The sequence below is a fragment of the Echeneis naucrates genome, chromosome 22 (genome assembly GCF_900963305.1).
Source record: "Echeneis naucrates chromosome 22, fEcheNa1.1, whole genome shotgun sequence".
Lineage (NCBI taxonomy): Eukaryota > Metazoa > Chordata > Actinopteri > Carangiformes > Echeneidae > Echeneis > Echeneis naucrates.
Genome location: NC_042532.1, coordinates 21,100,695 through 21,122,413, shown reverse-complemented (window position 1 = coordinate 21,122,413; position 21,719 = coordinate 21,100,695). Strand labels below are relative to the sequence as shown.

Below are 21,719 nucleotides of genomic sequence, written 5' to 3'. Positions count from 1 at the left end.
AGAACTTTGATACTATTCCTCAAGAATATACACACAATGCATGAGGTCAGACAGGAAGGCAGACAGGAAGGCAGACAGGAAGTCAGACAGGAAGGCTGACACGAAGTCAGACAGGAAGGCAGACAGGAAGGCAGACAGGAAGGCAGACAGGAAGTCAGACAGGAAGGCTGACAGGAAGTCAGACAGGAAGGCAGACAGGAAGGCAGACAGGAAGTCAGACAGGAAGGCAGACAGGAAGGCAGACAGGAAGTCAGACAGGAAGGCTGACAGGAAGTCAGACAGGAAGGCAGACAGGAAGGCAGACAGGAAGGCAGACAGGAAGTCAGACAGGAAGGCAGACAGGAAGGCAGACAGGAAGTCAGACAGGAAGTCAGACAGGAAGGCAGACAGGAAGTCAGACAGGAAGGCTGACAGGAAGTCAGACAGGAAGGAAGACAGGAAGGCAGACAGGAAGGCAGACAGGAAGTCAGACAGGAAGGCTGACAGGAAGTCAGACAGGAAGGCAGACAGGAAGTCAGACAGGAAGGCAGACAGGAAGGCAGACAGGAAGTCAGACAGGAAGGCAGACAGGAAGGCAGACAGGAAGGCTGACAGGAAGTCAGACAGGAAGGCAGACAGGAAGGCAGACAGGAAGGCAGACAGGAAGTCAGACAGGAAGGCTGACAGGAAGTCAGACAGGAAGGCAGACAGGAAGGCAGACAGGAAGGCAGACAGGAAGTCAGACAGGAAGGCTGACAGGAAGTCAGACAGGAAGGCAGACAGGAAGGCAGACAGGAAGTCAGACAGGAAGGCAGACAGGAAGGCAGACAGGAAGTCAGACAGGAAGGCTGACAGGAAGTCAGACAGGAAGGCAGACAGGAAGGCAGGCAGACAGGAAGGCAGACAGGAAGGCAGACAGGAAGTCAGACAGGAAGTCAGACAGGAAGTCAGACAGGAAGGCAGACAGGAAGTCAGACAGGAAGGCAGACAGGAAGTCAGACAGGAAGTCAGACAGGAAGGCAGACAGGAAGTCAGACAGGAAGGCAGACAGGAAGGCAGACAGGAAGTCAGACAGGAAGGCAGACAGGAAGTCAGACAGGAAGTCAGACAGGAAGGCAGACAGGAAGGCAGACAGGAAGGCAGACAGGAAGGCAGACAGGAAGTCAGACAGGAAGGCAGACAGGAAGGCAGACAGGAAGGCAGACAGGACATTAGACAGATGTCTTCAACACCTGAACTCAGTCTTATAAACAACGATCCCTGCTCAGGACTTTACCTTTTCTCTGATCTGCTGCAGCGACGCGGCGCCGTGGTCCAGGTTGGACCCGCTGGTCTCGACCCGGTTCGGTTCTTCGGGCTGATTCTCTTTGCTCTTCAGTGCCAGTGAGGTCAGGTCGATGATCTCCATCACAAAGTCGTGCACATTCTCCCTCTTGCCTTCATCCACGTCGCAGGGAGGGGGGGCGGCGGCGGAGGGGAGGTGGTTGAGACAGGATGAGTGAGAGCTGTGGCGTTTTTTGGGTGGCAGGGACGAGTCCTTGTCTCTGACCTCCCTCCTCGTCTCCTCTGTCACAAAAGATGAGAACTTGAACTTTTCCTGGATGGTGATGGACTTCCTTCCACCAGCCGGCCTGTCGTTGCGCAAGGCATCATGGGATCTGCAGTCCTCCACTGGTGAGAGGGAGGGAGGTGAAGGGAGGGAGGAGCTGTAGCAGGGCAGCTCCCCACGCAGCTCCCCCACCAAAGAGGAGGTGCGTTTGTGCACGAACGGGAAGCGCTCGCAGGTCGGCTGCGTCGTTGGGCTTGTTTCCGTTTTGGCGAACAAGGTGCTGACGTCCTGAACTGTCTCTCCCGTCTTGGCGAACACGTACGATTCCCTCAGCGACTCTCCTTTCTTCGTGAACACACTGGACTCCTCCCTGAGGAGCTCGTCATCTTCGTCTTTCCCTCTTAGACAGCTCTGGTCCACATTTCCGTTCTCAACGTCGTCTACAAACTGGCTGATGAAGCTCCTTGTTGCGTTCCTCCTGTTCTGCTCCACCTCCTCATCTTCCTCCTCCTTCCTGTCTGTCTTCGCCTTGTTGTTGCCGCTGTTGGCGTTGGTTTCTATGAGTTTAGCAGCAGAGTGGTTTAGGAAACTGTACGCCTCCTTTTTGTGGGAGGAGTCGTTGAAGGTGGAAGACGGGTGGGCTCCACACTGCAGCTCATCGTGGAGGCCCACCTCAGTTTTAGAGGTAGACGAGGATGTGCGAGGAGATCGGATCCAGCTCTGCAGCTCCCTCTTCATGTACTCCAATCCCAGCACGTAGGAACCCTCCATCTCCTCTTCATCATCTTCTTCGTCATCATCATTGCCGGAGGAGGCGCCGCTCAGCCTCTCCTCCTCCTCGTCTTCTCCGTCTCGAACACCAAGCTCCTCCTCGGTCAGCGTCAGCGTGGAGGAAGACAGCAGGTCACTGTCGTCTTCGTCCTCGTCGGTGCACGCAGACGACACGTTCACCACCATGCTCAAACTCGCCGCATCCGATTCATCCACTCCTTGGCCGACTCGGCTGTTTCCATGGCAGCGCTTCCTGAAAGAGCCCGAGTTGGCATTGGCTGCCGTGGTAGGATCCAGGTAGATGTGCCGTTTTTTGAGTGCGGTAAAACCTTCAGAGCCCAAAGACGAGTCCTCTGTGGTGCTCAGCTCCGTCAGCGACGCTGTTGCCGAACTCTCATTGATCATGGATGGAGGTCCTTTCCGCGTAGAGCCCGAGATCCCAGACAGCAGCGTGTGGTGGCCGCCGAGAGACGGGGAGGCAGGAAGTCGGCCCTGCTGTGGGGAGCTGCTCCGGAGCGTCATGTCTGAAACACTGCGGGTCATCTTTGCCAGAGGACTCTGGATGTTCTCCAGGCGCTTCAGGAGATCCAGGGTTCTTCGGCTCAGTTCCCCAGAGGACGGTTCTCCCTGCACATGTCCAATGTCCTCCTCTTTCCCCGGTTGGTCTCCGTCCAGCTCTCTACTCAGCCCCAGGTCCAGCTCCCCCAGGCTGGCCAGGCTACCCCCAGTCTCGCCCTCGGCGCTGCGACACGGGGGCAGGCAGCTCTCCAGAGAGGCGCTGCGATGAAGCAGGTCTTTGGAGGGAAATAACTCCACCCCCAGAGCCAGCAGAGACTCCAGGGACGAGCCCTGGGACGGGCCCGGACTGGACGCCTGGCGGCTGAGAACTGGAGGAGTCTCCAAAACGTTAAACGGGTCAACTTTGAACTCTGTGATGTCACTGCGGGACATGTAGGGCTTGGATGGATGCCCGCCCACCTCAAAATCGGAGTCAGAGTCAGCGGGCGTCAGGATGCCGCGCCCGTTGATCAGGATCTCGACCGCCTCCCCTCCTCCCTTCCTGTGTCTCCTCCTTTTCTCCTCCTCTCTGTTCCTCCTGTTTTCGTCCCTCCTCCATCCTTTCTCCTTCCTGCTCTCCTCTGCCTTCGTTCTCTGGTTGGACTTGGCGATGCTGTCTTTGAGCAGATCCTTCCTCCCGGTCTCGTCCTCCTCTCCCTGGATTTCCAGGTTGGTCGTGGTCTCATTGTCGCCCGTATCACTAACGATCCCGCTCTCGCACTCCGACCGCCGACTGTTCGCCGACTGGCCGCTCCCTCTGCCTCCCTCCCTCTCGCTCTCCACGTCTTGGTCACTGGTGATCTGATCTCCTCCTCGGCTGTTCGGCATCAGAGCCCCCAGGAGGTCTGGGAGGGATTCGATGGAGGAGAAGGACGAGTCCTTGCTCAGGCTCTTCAGCAGGAGCTGGTCTTTGTGTTTTCCTGACTTGGTTTTGTGCAGAGAAGAAGAAAGGTGAGGAAGGTGAGGCTGCCTGAAGAGCTCCACATGATGGAGGCTGTACACCTGGTAGATGTTATTGTTGTTGGTGGGACCTGTTTGAGAGGTCACCCTGAGCTGGACCTCTGATGAAGATCCTCTGGTCACATTCCCAGGACAGTGACTGGCGGGGACGTCGGTTTGAATCTGGTCTGGCTGACTGCCGTGGAGCTGAGCGCTGTCAGGAGACGGATCTGGCTCTGAGGGGACGTTGTGCGTCAGGTTGGGTTGTGGGACTTCCTGCGGTTGTGGTTCTGTGATTGCCATGTCTGTTTCGTCCCACTCCCAGGAATCATCCGGCGCCGGTGCCACGGGGCCAACTGGGACCGGGCTGATCTGGTGGAGGTCAACTAGACCTGGTTCAAGAAAGTTCCCAGGAACCTGCAGAAAGAAAAAAGAAACAGACCCTGAACATATTTCTAACACATCACTGAGAATGAGCAGAACTCCTGATCAGATAAAGACAAAACAACCCAAACACATGAGAGAAGAAGGAAACATTCAGAGTTTGTAGTTAGTTCTCGTTTTCTGATTCCAGAGAGAGTCTGAACTGATCAGACAGAATCAGCTGAGGAGAGTTTTTCAGGAAAAACACAAAGAAACAGAAAACCTTAATGTTCATAAATTAAAGTCCCAGTTTTGTTCATCACTTCATACGTTCACGCTGTCATTACTGAATCCTAAATAAATCAGAGCTTTCCTCCAAGCCAGAGCCATTTTTATGCTTCTGTCTCTTTATGAATGTTACAGACACAAATTTGTGGGGAATTGCGTCTTAATGACTCAACATTAAGCTGAAAATGAAATGAAACCTGGACACAAAGTTAAAATTCGAGAGGATCCAGCTCAGGAGTGTGTTTTCTTTAAAGAAAGTCAGTTTGCTATTATCATTTAAAGTGCAGCAAATGTTTTATTTGGTGCGATCAAACGCAGGTTATGTTTCTTTTTCCTTTTGCTTTTTTTATCTTGTTTTGGCAGCAAACTCTTTAAGAAGACGTGTCCTTCCTGAGACGCTGTCTGGACAGTTTGAGAGAGACGTTGACACCCGACTCTGATAGAACACGTTTTGTGATCATTTAAAGGGAGAGGAGAAAAAAAAAGAGTAAAAATCAGCCCACCCCAAAGCAATTGCTCATAAATCTCAACACAAATTATTCTGCTCTGGAACAAAGCGATGAATTATTCAAAAACGACTTCTGAGAGAAAGAGCACGAAGCTGAAAACCCCAAAGTAAATACGTAATCAAAATCCTTCAGAAAGCTCGGCTGTCTAAAAATATGCTTAGACACAGGAATTCTTCCCTTCCACAGACATAATTATACAAATTGCTCCGCGTCTCATTAACAAGAGAGGGGGGTAATTCGTATTAGCCATTCATAGCCTATTAATCTAATAAACTAGTTGGCTCTGTCTGTGTGAGTGTGTGTGTGTGTGTGTGGATGCGGGTCTGCGTAATGAATTTCTATTAGATTTGTGTTTATTCCCCTCGTGCTGATAAGGGAGATGGGGTAATGACTGAACTGGGTTTTTCTACTGCAGACGCATTCAGAAACATATTCGTTGGTGAGGGGAGAGGCCATCAATCAGCCTAATCCAATCAAATCCTTCATTTGATGACCCGCCAAAACCTTTCTATCTGCAATTTAGCTCATTTCTATCAGTCTGTGACAGTTTACAGTTGAATTCTGGGTATTTTTATGACCCCTCAGGGGGAAGGAAGGGGAGGTGACCCCACGGTGTCCGGCCGCTGCTGTGGCTTTTCAGGAAGCGGGAAAAGTCTCTGAGGTGTTGGCGGGACCAGACAAACATGGAGGATGATGATGACGACGACTCCCCGCCCTGACTGCGGCAACATGGAGGGGTTTTTGCGTGGAAACCGTTCAGAGTTCGGAGCGGCTGGGTCGATGATGTCGATAAAAACAGGAAGATTCAGGAAGTGAAACGTCCTGAAGTTCCTGTTTCTGTTTCTGAAACTGGAGCAAACCTTTGAGAGGAGCAGAGTTTAACCCGAGCTGGTCAAAACACACAAATGTTGGATCGAACAACAACAACAACTGAAGAGCAACTCGCACACATCTGATGCTGTTGTCTCAGTGTCTCAGCTCAGCGGCATGTCTGGACTGTCCCACCTCTCAGGATACTTCAGATGTGTCCCAACATGTCGCACCGCTCCACTGAATTATCATTTATTCTGCTAAAAGGATCTTAACACAGCAAACCTTCTTGGTTCTGTGGACGATGGCCACCTTCTCAGATTGTGGGGCGTCCGGGAGCTAAATGAGTTTTATTTTGTTTCATGCTCTTGAGGAAAGATCAAAGGTCACACCAGAGAAAATCAATCTGGTTAAAGTGAACAGAGCAGACCCTGAACTAGATCAGATTCTGGTGTTTACGCTGTGTTTACTGTGTGTGTGTGTTTGGGGCTGGAAAGGGAAACCTTTTTTCCCATTAGCTGTGGTTTGACTGCTCCCATTTGTTAGCATAGCATCTGAAGGCCCAAGGAGAGCGCAGCTATCTAGCAGCATCTGGGTGATTATTCATGTGCCGCCGTTTCCTCCTGCAGCTCCTGCTGCTGCCGGAGTCTCTGCCGGCTCTTCCCTGTACCGGTTGTCAAAGTGCTGAGGGAGCGCCGGCGTCACCGGCCCGACTCAAAATGAGCGGGAGCACACAGATAAATCACCTCTCCATGCAGAGTGGAGCAGCAGACAGGCTGCTTTGAATGTAATTGCGAACGGTGAATGAAAACCTCCATATGTTGCTCATAACTCCTCTCCAAAATATATTTCACAATCACGAGGGAAGTGTTCTAAAATATGATTTCCTCTGGTGGACTAAGTGCAGATCCTCCTGGTCCCATGAACACGAGAGTGGCTAAGTCAGCTATGACCTGCAGACTGACAGCTTTACTTTGTGGAACGCCCTGCAGCTCTAATTTGGAGAGAAATCTGCTGCTGTAACAACGTGGGACGGCTGAGGCTCCTCCTTCAGGATATCTGGTCATACCACAGGTGTGATGACGTCATCATGGCGTCACGGTGATCAGCTGATCGATCTGTGGCTCTTAAATCTGCTTGAATCTCGGAGGTCGTCTCCAGATGTAACGCAGCGCCATGACCCTGACTCACGGGGCGGGGCTTATTGTGCCATTTCAGCATTTAAACACCTCTGATTGGCTGTCTGCTGTTCTTTACACACATACAGGTACACCTGATTTTTTCCGCTCCCTCTCAAGCTTCCAGTTTGTAATTGTTTATTGTGAGTGTGTAGGATCAGAGTGTACACACACAGACACACACAGGGAAGTACTTATTATAGGCACCTGCCCGTTTACAGAGTGACGCTGACAAAAGTCAGATAAAATCAGACAGCTGAGGTGTGAAACATGCACAGCACAGCCAGGAGAGGACAATCGTTTCATCACTCAGCAGAAGTGTTCATTAGAAACTAAAGCAGCCGGATATCTTTCCTCTTTTTATTCCTCTCCCATCTCCAGTAGAAGTGAAATTACTCTCCAGCCAGGCAGCGAGGTCAGAGTGTCTGGCCCGTGTTATTTGTCTTCTCCACTACAATATGTGTGTGTGTGTGTGTGTGTGTGTGTGTGTTGGGGGGAGTTCTTCCTCCCCCAGCAGAGTTCGGCTGTTTTCTGTTAATCCTGCTAAATTCATAAAGCATCAGATTCTTGACCGCTCGTCCTATTCAGAGCCTTTCAAAGCACACAGACACACACAGACACACACAGACACACACAGACAGACAGAAACACACACACACACAGACAGACAGACAGACACAGACAGACACAGACAGACACACAGACACACACAGACACAGATACACACAGACACACAGACAGACAGACACACACACAGACACAGACACACACAGACACACACAGACAGACAGACACACAGACACACACAGACACACACAGACAGACACACAGACACAGACACACACAGACAGACAGACACACACACAGACACACACAGACATACACAGACACACACACAGACATACGCAGACAGACACACAGACACAGACACACACAGACAGACAGACACACACACAGACACACACAGACAGACACACACACACACACACAGACAGACACAGACAGACACACACACACAGACACGCACAGACACACACACACAGACAGACACAAACAGACACACACAGAATCAGATTTCAGGTCGACAATCCAAATATCCTGCAGGTGAGCCGGGCTGGGGGGCGTGGCTAAGGCTCAGGGGGGTGACTGCTTTGCTGTGACATCACAAAGTTACAGAAGTCCTGACCGCTCAGTTACAAAGTTCGTTTTGAGGAGATTTTTAAACTAGAGAACAAACTCTTTTGGCAGGTTCTTGGATATGTGGAGACAATTTAACAAAATAGCAGAAGAGCCTTAATGTGGCTGTAAAAGTTAAGTTTGATGTCAGAAAGTTTAACTGACTGTTGCTGTAAACATAACAGCCAACGTTCCTGTAAATAACACAACTCTAAAAATGAGTCAAATTCTTTTTGGACTTTTTATTGTGCAGTAGTTACATATATCAGCTTTAACTGATATTAAATTTAATTTGCCTTTTATTTTCCTGATTGTGTAAAAAGGCTGTTAGTTCACTCAGAGTTTAACGGAGCTGTAAAGCAGCATTTAGGATTATATGGATTCATAAAATAAAGAATTACCTTGTAAACAATTAGTGGCTGTTAATTAAAAACAGCCACAAAAAAAAATTAGTCACAGAATATTAAAAAAGTTTCTTTTTACTTTGAACAAACTGGCCCCCCGTTTCCTCCACACTCAAGCTCTTAACACATCTCTATCCATCAGTGAGCGCTGCCACGTGCACGATGCTGTGCATGCTACGTATTTACTGCTGACACTGTTTGTGTTTGTGAGGCTGCTGCGTCGCTTCATGTGTGTTTGAGGCTTAACAACATTTTATGCTCACATCAGTATGACTGTGTGTGTGTGTGTGTGTGTGTGTTCACCTTGTATCCAAATGTCTCTATAGAACCGTATTCATCACTATTAGAAATCCATAACGGCTCCATTCTGCTGCAGCTTCCTGCTTCACCTTACATCAGCTGAGCAGAAGCTCCCTCTCTCTCTGCCCCCCCCATGAGTGATATATCTTTTAACAGCTGAAGCTCTCGGTGCGTCGAGCTGCACACGTGGCGGGCCGTCATCCATCCTGCGGCCTTAAAGTGACGGCAGGAAGCTGAGCGGCTGCAGACAAACAGACTCTCGTCGTGTCGCGATGGGAAAACTGTCGACTGTTGAAATCTCATTTTCTGGTTGTTTGTTTTGTTTGCGGAGGTTCAGATTATCTGCGCTGAAGGCGGCGGGGGGGCATTGTGGCTTTGTTGTGACATCACAAAGTTCAGGAAGTCCTGCCGGCTGGTTTGAAGGTTTCTGTATCCAGACTGAGGACCGTGATACGTCCACTCAGACTGTATTAATACAGAACCTGGACCTGATTTTGAAACTAAACAAGGTGTGAGGTAGAAAAATGCATCAGTGACTTCCACCAAGACGTTCTTCTTATTTCATCATGACATCTCATTTGTTGCTTTTTGTTTCACGTTCTTCCCAGAGAAACAAACAATAAAAGGCAGGACAGGATTGCGTTGGCATGAAATACTGTAACTCTTCGGAAAAGTAATTTTCCCATGATCAAATTTGACTTGACTGAAGAAGAAGAAGAAAGAAGTTTGTGTTTTGTGTTTTGTTTGTGAGCTGATGCTTATTTCAGAAAACACTGCGACACCGTCTCAGGTTGTAAACCTTGTTCCACAGCAAAAAAAAAAAACAAAAAACAAAAGAAAAAACACTGCGGCTTCAATTACAGCACCATCTGTCTTTCACGCTGGATTTTTAGCATCAAATCAAACTCTGACATGCTCGGAGAGTGTAACGGTGCGTCAGCTGATTGCCTGCAGTGTGGAGTGAAGGATGCAAAGCGTAAATGTCAGCTCGCTCTAACCTGCTGCTCTCCCAGCTCCCTCTTCAGACGGTTCTGCCACTGCAGCGCCTGCATCACGATCGCCTCCCACCTCCTCTCCAGGTTGATTGACAGCAGCTGCAGGGCCTCACGGTGCTGCTCCGCCTCTGGGCCCACCTCTGCCATGGGGCCCGACTGTCCCAGAGGTGGGGATAGGAGAGACTTTTATTAGAATTATAATGGTAATTATCATACTAATCAGTTCCACCAATAAGCTGTAATTTTAACAATAAACATCAATATAATTCCTCCTTCAAAAAACCTTCTAAGAAACAAACTATTCACTTCTGAGTGCAGGCAGCTTGTTTTATCTTCTACTGATGCCACTTAAATCAATTGGTCTTCGGATTACAGAAGTTGGAGTCAAGTCTTTGGAGTTTTAAAGTTCCATCAATGAAGTGATTAAGCAGAGGTGGAGTTGAGTCTTTAATTGTATTCGGTGGTCAGATGTGCGGTTTGTTTCTTCCCACCTGGCTTTGCTGCAGCAGCTTCTGGCAGAGTTTCAGGACAGAGGCGACTCCTCGGCGGCGGGCTCGAACGTCCAAACACAGAGACTGGAAGGAAAAACAGCAGCAGAGGTCAGCAAGGCAGTGAAACATGAAGGAAAGATGGGGACTGAAGCTCTAGTCTCTGTCAGCTATGAGAAAATTGTACAACAGGATTACTGCTGCATTCTGGGAAAAGTTGTGTGTTTAATGAAACTGCCTGAGTAAATGAAGACAAAATGAACAGAGCCAAAAGGCATCAGAGGTCACAGGATTTCAGAAAAACAAATCCAGTCAAATTAAACAGATTTTGGTATTTTACATGTTAAGACGTTTCAAAGATGTTGGATTTCTGTTTGTTTAAAAAGGCAAATCAAAGTTCTGTTAAAGTTAATTCATTAGATTCAGTGCTGACAGCCTGTCTGATCATCTGTCAGGTTGTGTTTCTAATTTAATCATATTGATATAAAACAATGAAAACAAGATTCCAGGTTGTAGCAGAATGATCCTTGAAACAAACAAGAGACAACTTTAATTATTAAATTCAGGTCATTCAAAGCTTATTAGCACAAAGTTAAATTCATGGCACAGACCCGTCATCAGCAGTAACAGAGCATAAAATAAATGACAACAGCCAGCGTTCCCCCTCAGCTTCTGTCTAATAAATGCACAAAAGAAAGGCAGAAAAAGAGAGAGTGAGAGAAACACAAGGATTGGCAGGGCCTATTATAAATCACTATATGCTGATGAGTTTCCATGCAAAGGTCAGCTAGTGTGTGTGCGTATGTGTTTGCATGTTTACATATGCATGTATGTGTGTGTGGGCAAACATATGCATACATTTGACTCTGTGTGTGTGTGTCTGGAGAATAGAGGGGACAGCCTTACTCCTCTGCAGCAGGGACCAAACACGTCCGAGCCCCAAACTGTTTATGCTAATCCTGCCTCCTCGCTGAAAAGCACTTCCTTTACATTTTCTTTACATTTTTCCAATAAATATTAAACACTATTACAATGAAATGGGATTCTCTCTCTCCCCTGCACACACACACACACACACACACTTCCTCACACACTCAACTCTTCTTTTTCTTGTCTTTCATCTCCTCTTTCTCGCTCTCTTCAGTTTAGCATATTTGTGGCTTGCCTTGTTGTCTAAACAGGAGATGGGGATGCAGAATACAGCAGACAGGATCAAGAGGACAAGCCCAGTGTGTGTTTGTGTGTGTGTGGGATTGCAGATTTATTTATTCCAAACAGGAGGTGTGTATTACATTGAAGGAGGAGACTCTAAACAACAACAAAATGACTGAGTGATACTCTGTGCCAAATAACTGCAGCAGACAGCGTGGAGGAAACACAGGAAGATGAATTTAACTGGATCCAAGCTGGAACAATAATTCAGGATGTTAGAATCAGAGGACGACGGTCATAACTCTGAAATCTTCTCTGCAGAGTTCACGCCAACAACAGAGCGCCCAACGCTGACAGAAAAATCTTCAGACGTGTTTGGTTTCCATTATGAACCGAAAACCAACCACAGGAATTTAACTTTATCTGGCATTTCAGCTTTTATTGGACTAAAAGTTTATTTTCTTCTGACTGAAGCGACAGCTGCTGTGTGGTTCAGTGTGCAGCAGTGATGAGCTCCATCACGTCGGTTTGGGGGGAAATAATCAGCCAACCAGAGCGTTGGAGCTGGGAAGTGGGTGTCATCCTGCTGCGTCATTCATTCATGAAGCCAATCCCAGCTCACAGAGACCAACAACCACTCAGACCTACGGACAGTTTAGAGTCACCAGTGAATCCAAACAGGATGTCTGTGGAGGCCCGAGGCCGGGAACCGCCATTAATGCAGCTGGAATATTTTACAGCCATCACAGCGTCCACCTGTGGACTGCTCACGTCGAAATTCACTAAGTACCAAAGAGTTTTCCTTCTTTTCACATTCCCGCTCGTTGGTTCCTGCAGTGACAAAGAGATCAAGCCGCTACGGCATCAACTGAAATAGAAAAAAACGAAAAACAAATAATATGTTCATCCACTCAATTCCAATTTTTCAGACACTGAGGAAAAGGTCAAAGGTCAGAGGCCTCACTGACACTCTGAAATGTTCTTGTCATTATTTGATTGTCTTGCTTCTAAAGTTTCCATGAAAATAATATTTTATCACGTTTGTCCAACTTTCTGATCCTTTTGAGAAGGATGAAGGAGGCAAAGAAACCAGCCGTCCCACGAGTCGAGGACTCAGTTATGACTTTGTCTGTTGACCTGAAGACTCCACGACAAAACAGATTAAAGAGGATATCAGTATATATAAAAAAAAACAAAACATTTTTGGTGTCAAAGATCAGAGTAAATACATCATTTTTAATATAAGCTAATTTTACCGTTGTTATCAAGTTGGGTCAGCTCCACACAGAAAAAGTCTTTGCTTGCTCTGAGAGTTTATTTTTAGGCAGAAGAGAAACAGAGAATCTTAAGTCTCTATTGTTTCTGCTCTGCTGGTTTTTATTCACTGATCCCTCTTTCTTTCCTCGCCTCTCTCTCTCTCTCTGGCCGGTCGAGCCTGGCTGGGCCCATATTGACTCAGAGGCTCAACAGACACAGTCGGACAAATATTTGCTAAAAAGCTTTCCTTCCAAAATACATGGAAAGCCGTGGAGTGGAAGGAAAGAAAGAAAAAGAGACGGCGGATGTGGAGGGAGGGATGAGACGGACAGAACCCCCCCCCCCAAAAAAAACAAAAAAAACAAGTGTGACGGGAAGGAACAGGAAGTGAGGAAATACCCCTCACACATGAAACTGGGATTCCTGAAAACGTTTTGTGTTTCCTGTCATGAAAGCTTCTCCATCTGTTTTATTTACAGTTCTGACTTCTTCGACGTGATTTCAGCAGCAGATTCTGAGTAACTGAGACACGAGTTTCAGGGTCAGGGTCAGTTTCAGGGTCAGCGTCAGGGTTAGGGTCAGGGTCAGGGTCAGGGTTAGGGTCAGGGTCAGGGTCAGGGTTAGGACCTGGACCTGGCCAAGGAGCAGCCAATCAGAGCTTCAGGAAATCAGGCCTCAGTTCACCTGCCTCTTCATGATACAGGACTTGTGGATTTGTTGTCCTGCTGCAGAATGAATCTGGGACCAGTCAGAACCGACAGCTTTCTCCACACGGGGAACGGAGCAGAACCTGCTTCAGTAGAACTGGGTCGGGTCACCTCAGATGACACGGCAGAGAGTCAGAAGGCGTTCAGCCTCCTCCTCGTTTGTGATCACAAGCAGCTGAACCCACTGAAGAACCACGACGGGAACCGCAGTTTGTGTTCAAGGTCGACCGACAGGAGAAAAGAAAACAATAAGTGATGTCTTTATCGCCTCATTTGCCCCCCCCCCCTCCCAGAACACCCTCTTGTAGGAAGGGTGACCGAATCGGGATAAACAAAACGAAGAGGATCTGCTCTTCCTTCTCTAATTCCCTCTTCACCCTCTCTTTCCTTCTCTCTCTGAAGCTTGATCTCTCTCTCTCTCACCCCTGCCCCCCCCCCTCCATCTTTCTCATTCTTAAATCTCCCTCTCCTAAAAACAAAATCCTCTTAACTCTCCTCCACCTCCTCATCTCCACAATCTAATTACCGAGACCTGCCGTGAAGAGAGGGATGAGGGGAGGGAGGGAGGGAGGAGAAGACAGGAAGAGGAGGGGGGTTAGTGTCGTCGCTGCATCAGTGTTTTTCATGACGGTAAAGCACTCAGAGGGACACAAGACCAGGTCCAGTCCAGACCGGGACCGGATCACTTTTTAAATGTTAACTGAGGAAGTCTTTTTCCAGAGCGAGACGTACCTTCAGTGACAAATTCTCCCGGTCGGTGGAAAGTTTCATCGTGACAAAGAGGACTGTGACTAAATTCATTTCAGTGAGTTTGGAGTGAAGTTACAGCAGTTTTGGAATCTGAAGAAATGTCTCCATCAGTGTGTGAAAGATAAAATCACTTTGATTGGACCAGTCAATCTATTTACACGTTTCATTAAATTGCCAGCTAATCCAAAAATGGTCAAAGACTTCAGACCTTAAATTCCTTCATTATCTGGAAACAGGTGAGTTTTAAGGTCCACAGAGAAATGTTGGACGTTTTAACAAACGATGGGAATCAACTCACTTTTCAACTCAAGCGGCCATTTAAAGAACTGGACCTTTATGGCCTTTCTGTCAATACAAACCAACAAGAGTTAAAAGTACGAGCAGAAATAAGACAGAGGGAAAAAAAAGGAAGACGAGCAGCAGAAAGAGCTGAGACGACGACGGGGAAGGAAAATGTTCAAGAAACTGAGAGAGAAAGATAAGAAACAGAAAAAGTGAGAGGAAGGACGGAGGACAAGGACGAAGTGTAAAGAAAGAGAGACAGAACTGAAGAAGTGAGTCAGAGAGGAGACTTTTGGCAGCCTGTGCAGTGACCCAGTGGATATTTCAATCAATTACCATTAATTAGAAATCTCTGATTAATTCTATTTGTTGATTAAGTCAATTAAAACCACAAGCACTCGTTATCGCACAACGAGCCTAATGAATTCCTGTCGACAATTTGCTCCCACACACATATTCCCTCTGCTGCTGCTAATAACGCCTACAGCTACACAAACTTTGTCGTTTGCATACTCTTCCCCATCTCTTTCCCTCCTCGTCTTCTTTCCGTCCACGTTTCTCTGTTTCACTGCTCATTTCTAACCTCTCTCCATTTTGTCCTCCTCTCGTCATGTCTCTGTTGTGTTGTCCAGTTTGTCCGTTTGTCCGTCGTACCAAAGCGGCGGTACAACAACATTCTGCTGCAGAGGTTTGTTCAACGTTCCCCATCGTTCAGAGTTTGGAAACTAAAATCTCACACAAACAGCTTCGTCCTCTAAACTCAAGGCTCAGGATTCCCAGAGCGAATCCGGAGAGCTCCAGGGTTCCTCCAGTCGGACTCCAGGTGAAATGAACAAGGTTGAACAGTCGAGTCCTGAACTCCTCTTCCTGTTGTTTGCCTGTGAAACTTTTCGGTTGCCAGTAAAATACCAACAAGGAAACATCCAGAATAATTTTCCTTTCACACACCACAGTTTTAGTTTCAGTCAGGAATCGAACCATCGAGCTGGGCCGTCTACATGTTTGGACTGAGCTGTGAAAGTCCAACATGTTCAGGTTCGATCAAAGTTATTTTTGACAGGACCATTTTTATCTGGAGCTGCATCATAGTGCGTCTCAGTGTGTCGGACAGAGTGACACAACAGACACACAAAACCTGCTGAGGACGTTTGTCCCGACTCGGATTTATCCCCCGAGGAACATCAGACACGTTCCAATCCAAAGACAAAGCTCCAGTCTCCGTCCCGTAACTGAAACCTGAAGGGAACTGTGCAGATTGCGTTAACAGATTGTTGAGTTCATTAACTAATGAACACACAACTCAATCACACACGTTCAGGGAATTCCTGAGTCATTTCTCTGATTGTGAAACAACTCAAACAATATTCACACACACACACACACACAGCTTGTTTCACTCCTTCCCACAAGAACACAATACAAACCACAAAAACACATCTTGTTTAGTCATTCCTCCGACACTGCTCACACACTTACACCACCTACCCATAATGCCTCTCTTCTCTCTACATGCCTTAAGTGCCCCCCCCCAGCTGCTAATAGGAACCAATTAGTCCCCATTGTCCCCTCTCCCAGCAAAAGAGCATTATGGGAATTCCCCCTACTTAACACCTTTTCCTTTTCTAAACAGGCACCCAATTAGACGCCTAAAGGACAAAGAGACAGAGGACAAGTGGGGGCCTTTTGGGGGCGGGGTCAGAGGGATGGTGGGGTGAGGTGTGTGTGCCTTCAGTCCAGCTTTTTCAAGCTGTCGAAGAGAAGCTGAATACAAAAGAGGACCACACTGATGTTATTCTATCGTTTCATCACGACAAACAAGTCGGCTGAAGGAACCAGACCCAGATCAGTCTAACTGGGTTACCGGCCAAACCTTAACTTCTACCTTCAGACCTTCAGACTGAAGATTTGACGGCTCAGGAAACGCTTCAGTTTAGAACCTGTGAGGATTCTGAAAGGTTGAAAAAGTCAAAACGTTTGTTTGGAAAAACATCCAACATCCTCTGCGACAAAAAGCTGTGCGGCCTTCATGTGTGAGTCAGAATGGATTCCGGCTGACATCATTAGGTTCCTATTGATTATTGTAAGTTATTAGCTGAGGTCCTTTTTGCCCGGCTCGACACGCAGCCGACATTTTAGGGATGAAAGCTTTACTCTTAAAATATTCAGCAGCGGTAAACAGATGGAGGATATATGAAGTCTTTGTGAGTGAAAGCATTTACTGTTCGCACGAATGCAGCAGAGCGAACGCGCCGTGGCGACTTAAAACGCCGCTATCAATAAAATTCCATCTCCCTCTGTCTGTCTGCATTTCGCCGCATATTCGTCTTTTCAACTCTTTCTCTCATCCGTCTTTTTCTTGCTCTCCTCCTCCGTCTCACTTTACAGGCCGTTCTCTCTCTCCCCCAGTCTTCATTTTTCAGCCTGTCTCGGCCCGTTGTTCCGTCTCTGTCTCTTCCTGCTGTTACTGCAGGTTAAAGCGCTTTTGTCCTTTTGTCTCCGTTTGTCTCTCTGTCTGTGCCGATGTCTCCTCGGCTGCGTTCAGACATGTAGATATTTAAATGCAGGCAGGTCCTTTAGTCTTTGCGTAGTGACAACGTCATGATTAAAAACTGACTGGACGGTCTGAAAAGCAGCACAAAGGTGAAGATGAGACTCTTCGCTGTCAGACATCGTTTCTCCCTTTTACGGCTAAAAACTGTTCTAGTTAGCTGTGTCCGATTCGTTCCTGTTGTTTATGTTTGATCTCTAATTGTGCGTTTCATTTGAAAGTCGGTCTGTCGGTCAGAGTTTTGTTTGTGAGGTCACACAATGACTGCAACTGAAACAGAAGGTCGTCGTCCGTCTTCTCCTCTCATCTCTGCCTGTTTTCTTTATTTGCTCTGTGTCTCCGCTCCGTCAGCAGATGAAAGAGGCCGAGTGTTTTCTTCTCCTCCCGAGCAGATGGAGATGAAAGTCTGATCTGTTTGTTGCCACCGTTGCCTCGGCAACGCCTCACCTGTTTGCTCGCCTTCAACCCCTAACGAGCAACTCTTAACGAGAAAACACCTCTTCAGAAAAACCAACGACCAAACACACACGCAGCAGGCTGTGTTGTTGGCAGGGAGTCGGTGGATCTTTAATCCTCATCATGCAGCAGGTATCGATATCAGAGTCTCCCTGTCACCTTCTATTAGCTGCCTGAGAGACGCCTGGGTGGGGGGGGGGGCGTCTGTGTCGACAGGAATCACAGCCGTTTCTCCATCCTTCCAACAAACGGATCAATGCTCCACCACAGACGGATCCAGGACAGATTCAGGTTTCTGTTTAAGACTCGTGGGGTCAAAACACCAAACAAACAGAAACTAACTGCTGGAGCTGCAGCTCCTGAAGGAGAAGCTGAAACGGCGGCTTTCAGAAACAACATGGTGGATGAATTAAAGCGTCACTGACCTTTCTGTTCCTGATCTGCTTCCTGTTTCAGGAGGACGGTGGAGCGTCAGTCTGGATGTGATTTCACTTTAAAAGTGTCGGGTCCTGATTAACTCCTGATCATATCAGTGCTGCAGGTTCACCTCCCTCAGTGTTACTGTAGAAACATCCTCGGCGTGTTGCCTTCACTGACGTTTAAGGTCGGTGAAGTCAACGTCTGGGGGGGTCGAGAGGTGCGTTCAGGTGCCCGGTCGACTTGATTAGTTTTATTGTTTAGTGATTGATCGTAATAATACGAACTCACGAGTCAGAGTGATTGAAGTCAGAATGAGGTCACGTCTTTAAATGGGGGGTGAGATGGGTGAACAGCAGGAAGTGGGCGGAGTCTCCAGTCGTAAGCAGGGAAAAATCTGTGGGGGGGTAAAACTCGCAAACAGTGGGAGGAAGGAGGGCTGAAAATAGAAATGAGGAGGAGGAGAGAGAGCAGTGTGTGTGGGGAAGGGGCGGGGGGGTCATGTGTTAGAAATGATGAGGAGGGCAAAGGGCATGATTGGAGGGTGTTGGGGATGGGGGGGCAAACAGTGGGTGGGGGGCTGGTTCATCTACTGTCAACAGCAGGGGAGAGACGGAGCAGCCCGACGGATAACAAGAAAGAGAGAAGGAAGGAGGAGGACGGACGACCAACAGAGAACAAGATGGACGGACAGATAGCAAGACGGAGGACGGCAGTTTGTCGAGCTGCACTTCAGAGGAACCAGCTAAAGGTCTGTGTGCGTCTGTGTGTGTCCGTCACACACATCGGCTAGAAGGAGAGACAGAACATGAAAGCTAACCTCGAAGGACAAAAACGATTCGATCGGTCGTTAAATAAACTCATTCCACTAAAACTGTTAAAAGTGTTCATGAGATCAAAGAAACTATAATAACTGTAAAAAAAACATTTTCAATGAAATGTTTAAATATTTAATGGCTGATGTTTCCTCACCAGCTCAGATAGTGTTTATTTATTTGATTATATATATTATTTATTGTTTATTTCATTAACTCATTTGGTTGTTTCTTTTTTCTTTGCTCTATGAATGTAATATTTTTATTGAATCGTTCAGATCCAGGTCCTATTTCTTCTGCTGAGTCAGCCAAATGCATCAGAACTCAAAAACAGATGGAATTTATTTCTAATTTAGATTTAGAGGGAAATGTTTTCCTCGGCGTTACTCTGATGTCTGCAGCGATAATAAGAAACCCAGCTAAGGAGACCAAGTGAGAAGAAAACCGGTGACAGACGACGTTTAACCTTCTGGAAAGAGCAGTCAGAGTCGGAGAGATTCATTTCCATCCAGACTGAGAAGAGCAGGTGTGTGTCTGTGTGTGTCTGTGTGTATGTGAGGCTCAGTCCATTAATTCTCGGTGTGTCCGGCCCCCAGAGCTTCTCCACTACAATAGAGAGTCATTGGAGGCCCGGGGCCTGCTGGAGGAACGTCTGGCCGACGCCATATCTTAAAGGAGCGCTAATTCAATTAAGAGTCCGACTGCATACAGACGGGAGGAGGAAGAGGAGGAGGAAGAGGAGGGTGTGAGTGAGAGAACACATTCAGAGAGAGTCGCACAAAACCTCTTAATATTTCTCCTTAAGTACGTCTTTAAGTATTTCTCTGTGGACTGAGACCTCTGAGACTTTCACTGTATTAACATCAAACCTGGACCTCATTTAGAACCTAAGACCGCAGAGGTCTTCCTTCAGCCTACGGAGGTCTGCCTTCAGATCAAGGAGGTCTGCCTTCAGATCATAGAGGTCTGCCTTCAGATCATGGAGGTCTGCCTTCAGCCTACAGAGGTCTGCCTTCAGCCTACGAAGGTCTGCCTTCAGATCATGGAGGTCTGCCTTCAGCCTACAGAGGTCTGCCTTCAGCCTACAGAGGTCTGTCTTCAGCCTACGGGGGTCTGCCTTCAGCCTACGAAGGTCTGCCTTCAGACCATGGAGGTCTGTCTTCAGCCTACAGAGGTCTGCCTTCAGCCTACGAAGGTCTGCCTTCAGATCAAGGAGGTCTGCCTTCAGCCTACGGGGGTCTGTCTTCAGCCTATGGACGTCTGCCTTCAGCCTACGGGGGTCTGCCTTCAGCCTACAGAGGTCTGCCTTCAGCCTACAGAGGTCTGCCTTCAGCCTACGGAGGTCTGCCTTCAGCCTACAGAGGTCTGCCTTCAGCCTACGGAGGTCTGTCTTCAGCCTACGGAGGTCTGCCTTCAGCCTACGGAGGTCTGCCTTCAGCCTACAGAGGTCTGTCTTCAGCCTACAGAGGTCTGTCTTCAGCCTACGGACGTCTGTCTTCAGCCTACGGGGGTCTGCCTTCAGCCTACAGAGGTCTGTCTTCAGCCTACGGAGGTCTGTCTTCAGCCTACGGACGTCTGCCTTCAGCCTACGGACGTCTGCCTTCAGCCTACGGACGTCTGCCTTCAGCCTACGGGGGTCTGCCTTCAGAGCGTGTGGACCTTTAAACCTTTTGCACAGTGTTTATGTTTGTGATTGTGTTTAAGTGAGCTCTGGTGGGAGTGCAGCCGTATCTTTCTGAAATGTCTCCGCCCGTTTGTGTGTTTTCAGTGTGATTTTGTGCGTCTGACCACGGCGACCTCTCACGACCCCCCTCCGCTTTCTCATACAGCCGTACAGTAATAAGCTGCGGTGCAGAAATCGAACCCATTTACGAGTCCAAATGCCAAAAACAGACAAATGATGGCTGAAATGGAGTCAACTTCTCTTAAAATGGAGCCCCCTCTCTCCATTTAGCTGCTCCCTCTCTCTCTCTCCATACAAATGACTGCTATCAATATTTCCAATCTTCATTTCTCCAGAAGCTCACAGCCTCTTACTGCCAGAAATCAATGGCTTCCCACTGAGAGCTGTGACAAGGATCAAAAGTAAGAACGGCTCGACTCACTTTCTCCAGATAAAATCTCCCCTCTATACAGTTTCATCATTTAGACAGCACGCGGTGTGTGTGTGTGTGTGTGTGTGTGTGTGTGAGCTGTGGCCACATTAGTAGCGTTCATGAAGCCTCCTCGGTCTGATCAGCATCATGTTTTAGATCACTGATCATATTGAACAAGCAGTATTTAGTTTAGTTTGTCTGGTTGCTCTTCACTCAGTTGTGCTTCAGGAAACCTTCATCATTAAGTCATTTACTGTACTTTTGTGTTGTGCGTCTGTGGATGTGTGTTTGTGTGACCAAGCATACATCAGCTTTGCATTGTCTGTGTTTTCATGTGTGTGTCACATTTAAACTTTTATGCATTCATTCATTTATGCATGTATGTTTTTCATTGACATATTTACATATCTCTTTGTGTCGTGTGTGTGTTTATCAGTATGGTTGTGTATCCATGAATTAATGCATTTCTATTTCAGGACGTACACTTGTATGACAGTGTGTGTGTGGTTGTCAGTCACACGGCGGGGCTAGGCTAATCAGCGCAGCTAGCTGTTCTCTGTGTGATGTAGGCTGATTAAGATCCTGTTAGCGTCCCGCGGCTCTTCAGGCTAACTGCTGTTTCCTCCATACATCCAGCCTGCTTTCATCTGGCCTCATTAAGACGATGTATTACTATACTTAGCCACAACACGCACACACACACAACAAGGTTTTTGTCTTTAAAAGAAAAAAAAAAAAAAAGCTTTGTGCTGATTGGCTGAAGCGTCGTCTCATATTTCACAAGAACAAAAGTTAGAGAAGAAACGTTGACGTGGACTGAAACTTCTAACTGTAAACTCCACAGCGGACTATAGAGACTATCAGTCGTAACATTATGACCACCTTCCTGATAACGAACCAAAGGAAAGTTCCTCTCGTGTGTTTGGGTTTTC

At 47.6% G+C, this 21,719-nt stretch overlaps 1 protein-coding gene across 1 annotated transcript in view; it reads right to left on the bottom strand.

The window, feature by feature from the left end:
- akap6 (A kinase (PRKA) anchor protein 6) overlaps nucleotides 1-21,719 on the bottom strand; it is a 104,089-nt gene that overhangs the window by 4,129 nt on the left and 78,241 nt on the right. The window contains exons 18-21 of the mRNA XM_029494374.1: nucleotides 10,311-10,394; nucleotides 9,823-9,975; nucleotides 3,994-4,213; nucleotides 1,256-3,930 (exon numbers count right to left, since the gene is read on the bottom strand). Coding sequence (XP_029350234.1) covers nucleotides 1,256-3,930; nucleotides 3,994-4,213; nucleotides 9,823-9,975; nucleotides 10,311-10,394 — 3,132 coding nt within the window. The remainder of the gene's footprint in view (nucleotides 1-1,255; nucleotides 3,931-3,993; nucleotides 4,214-9,822; nucleotides 9,976-10,310; nucleotides 10,395-21,719) is intronic.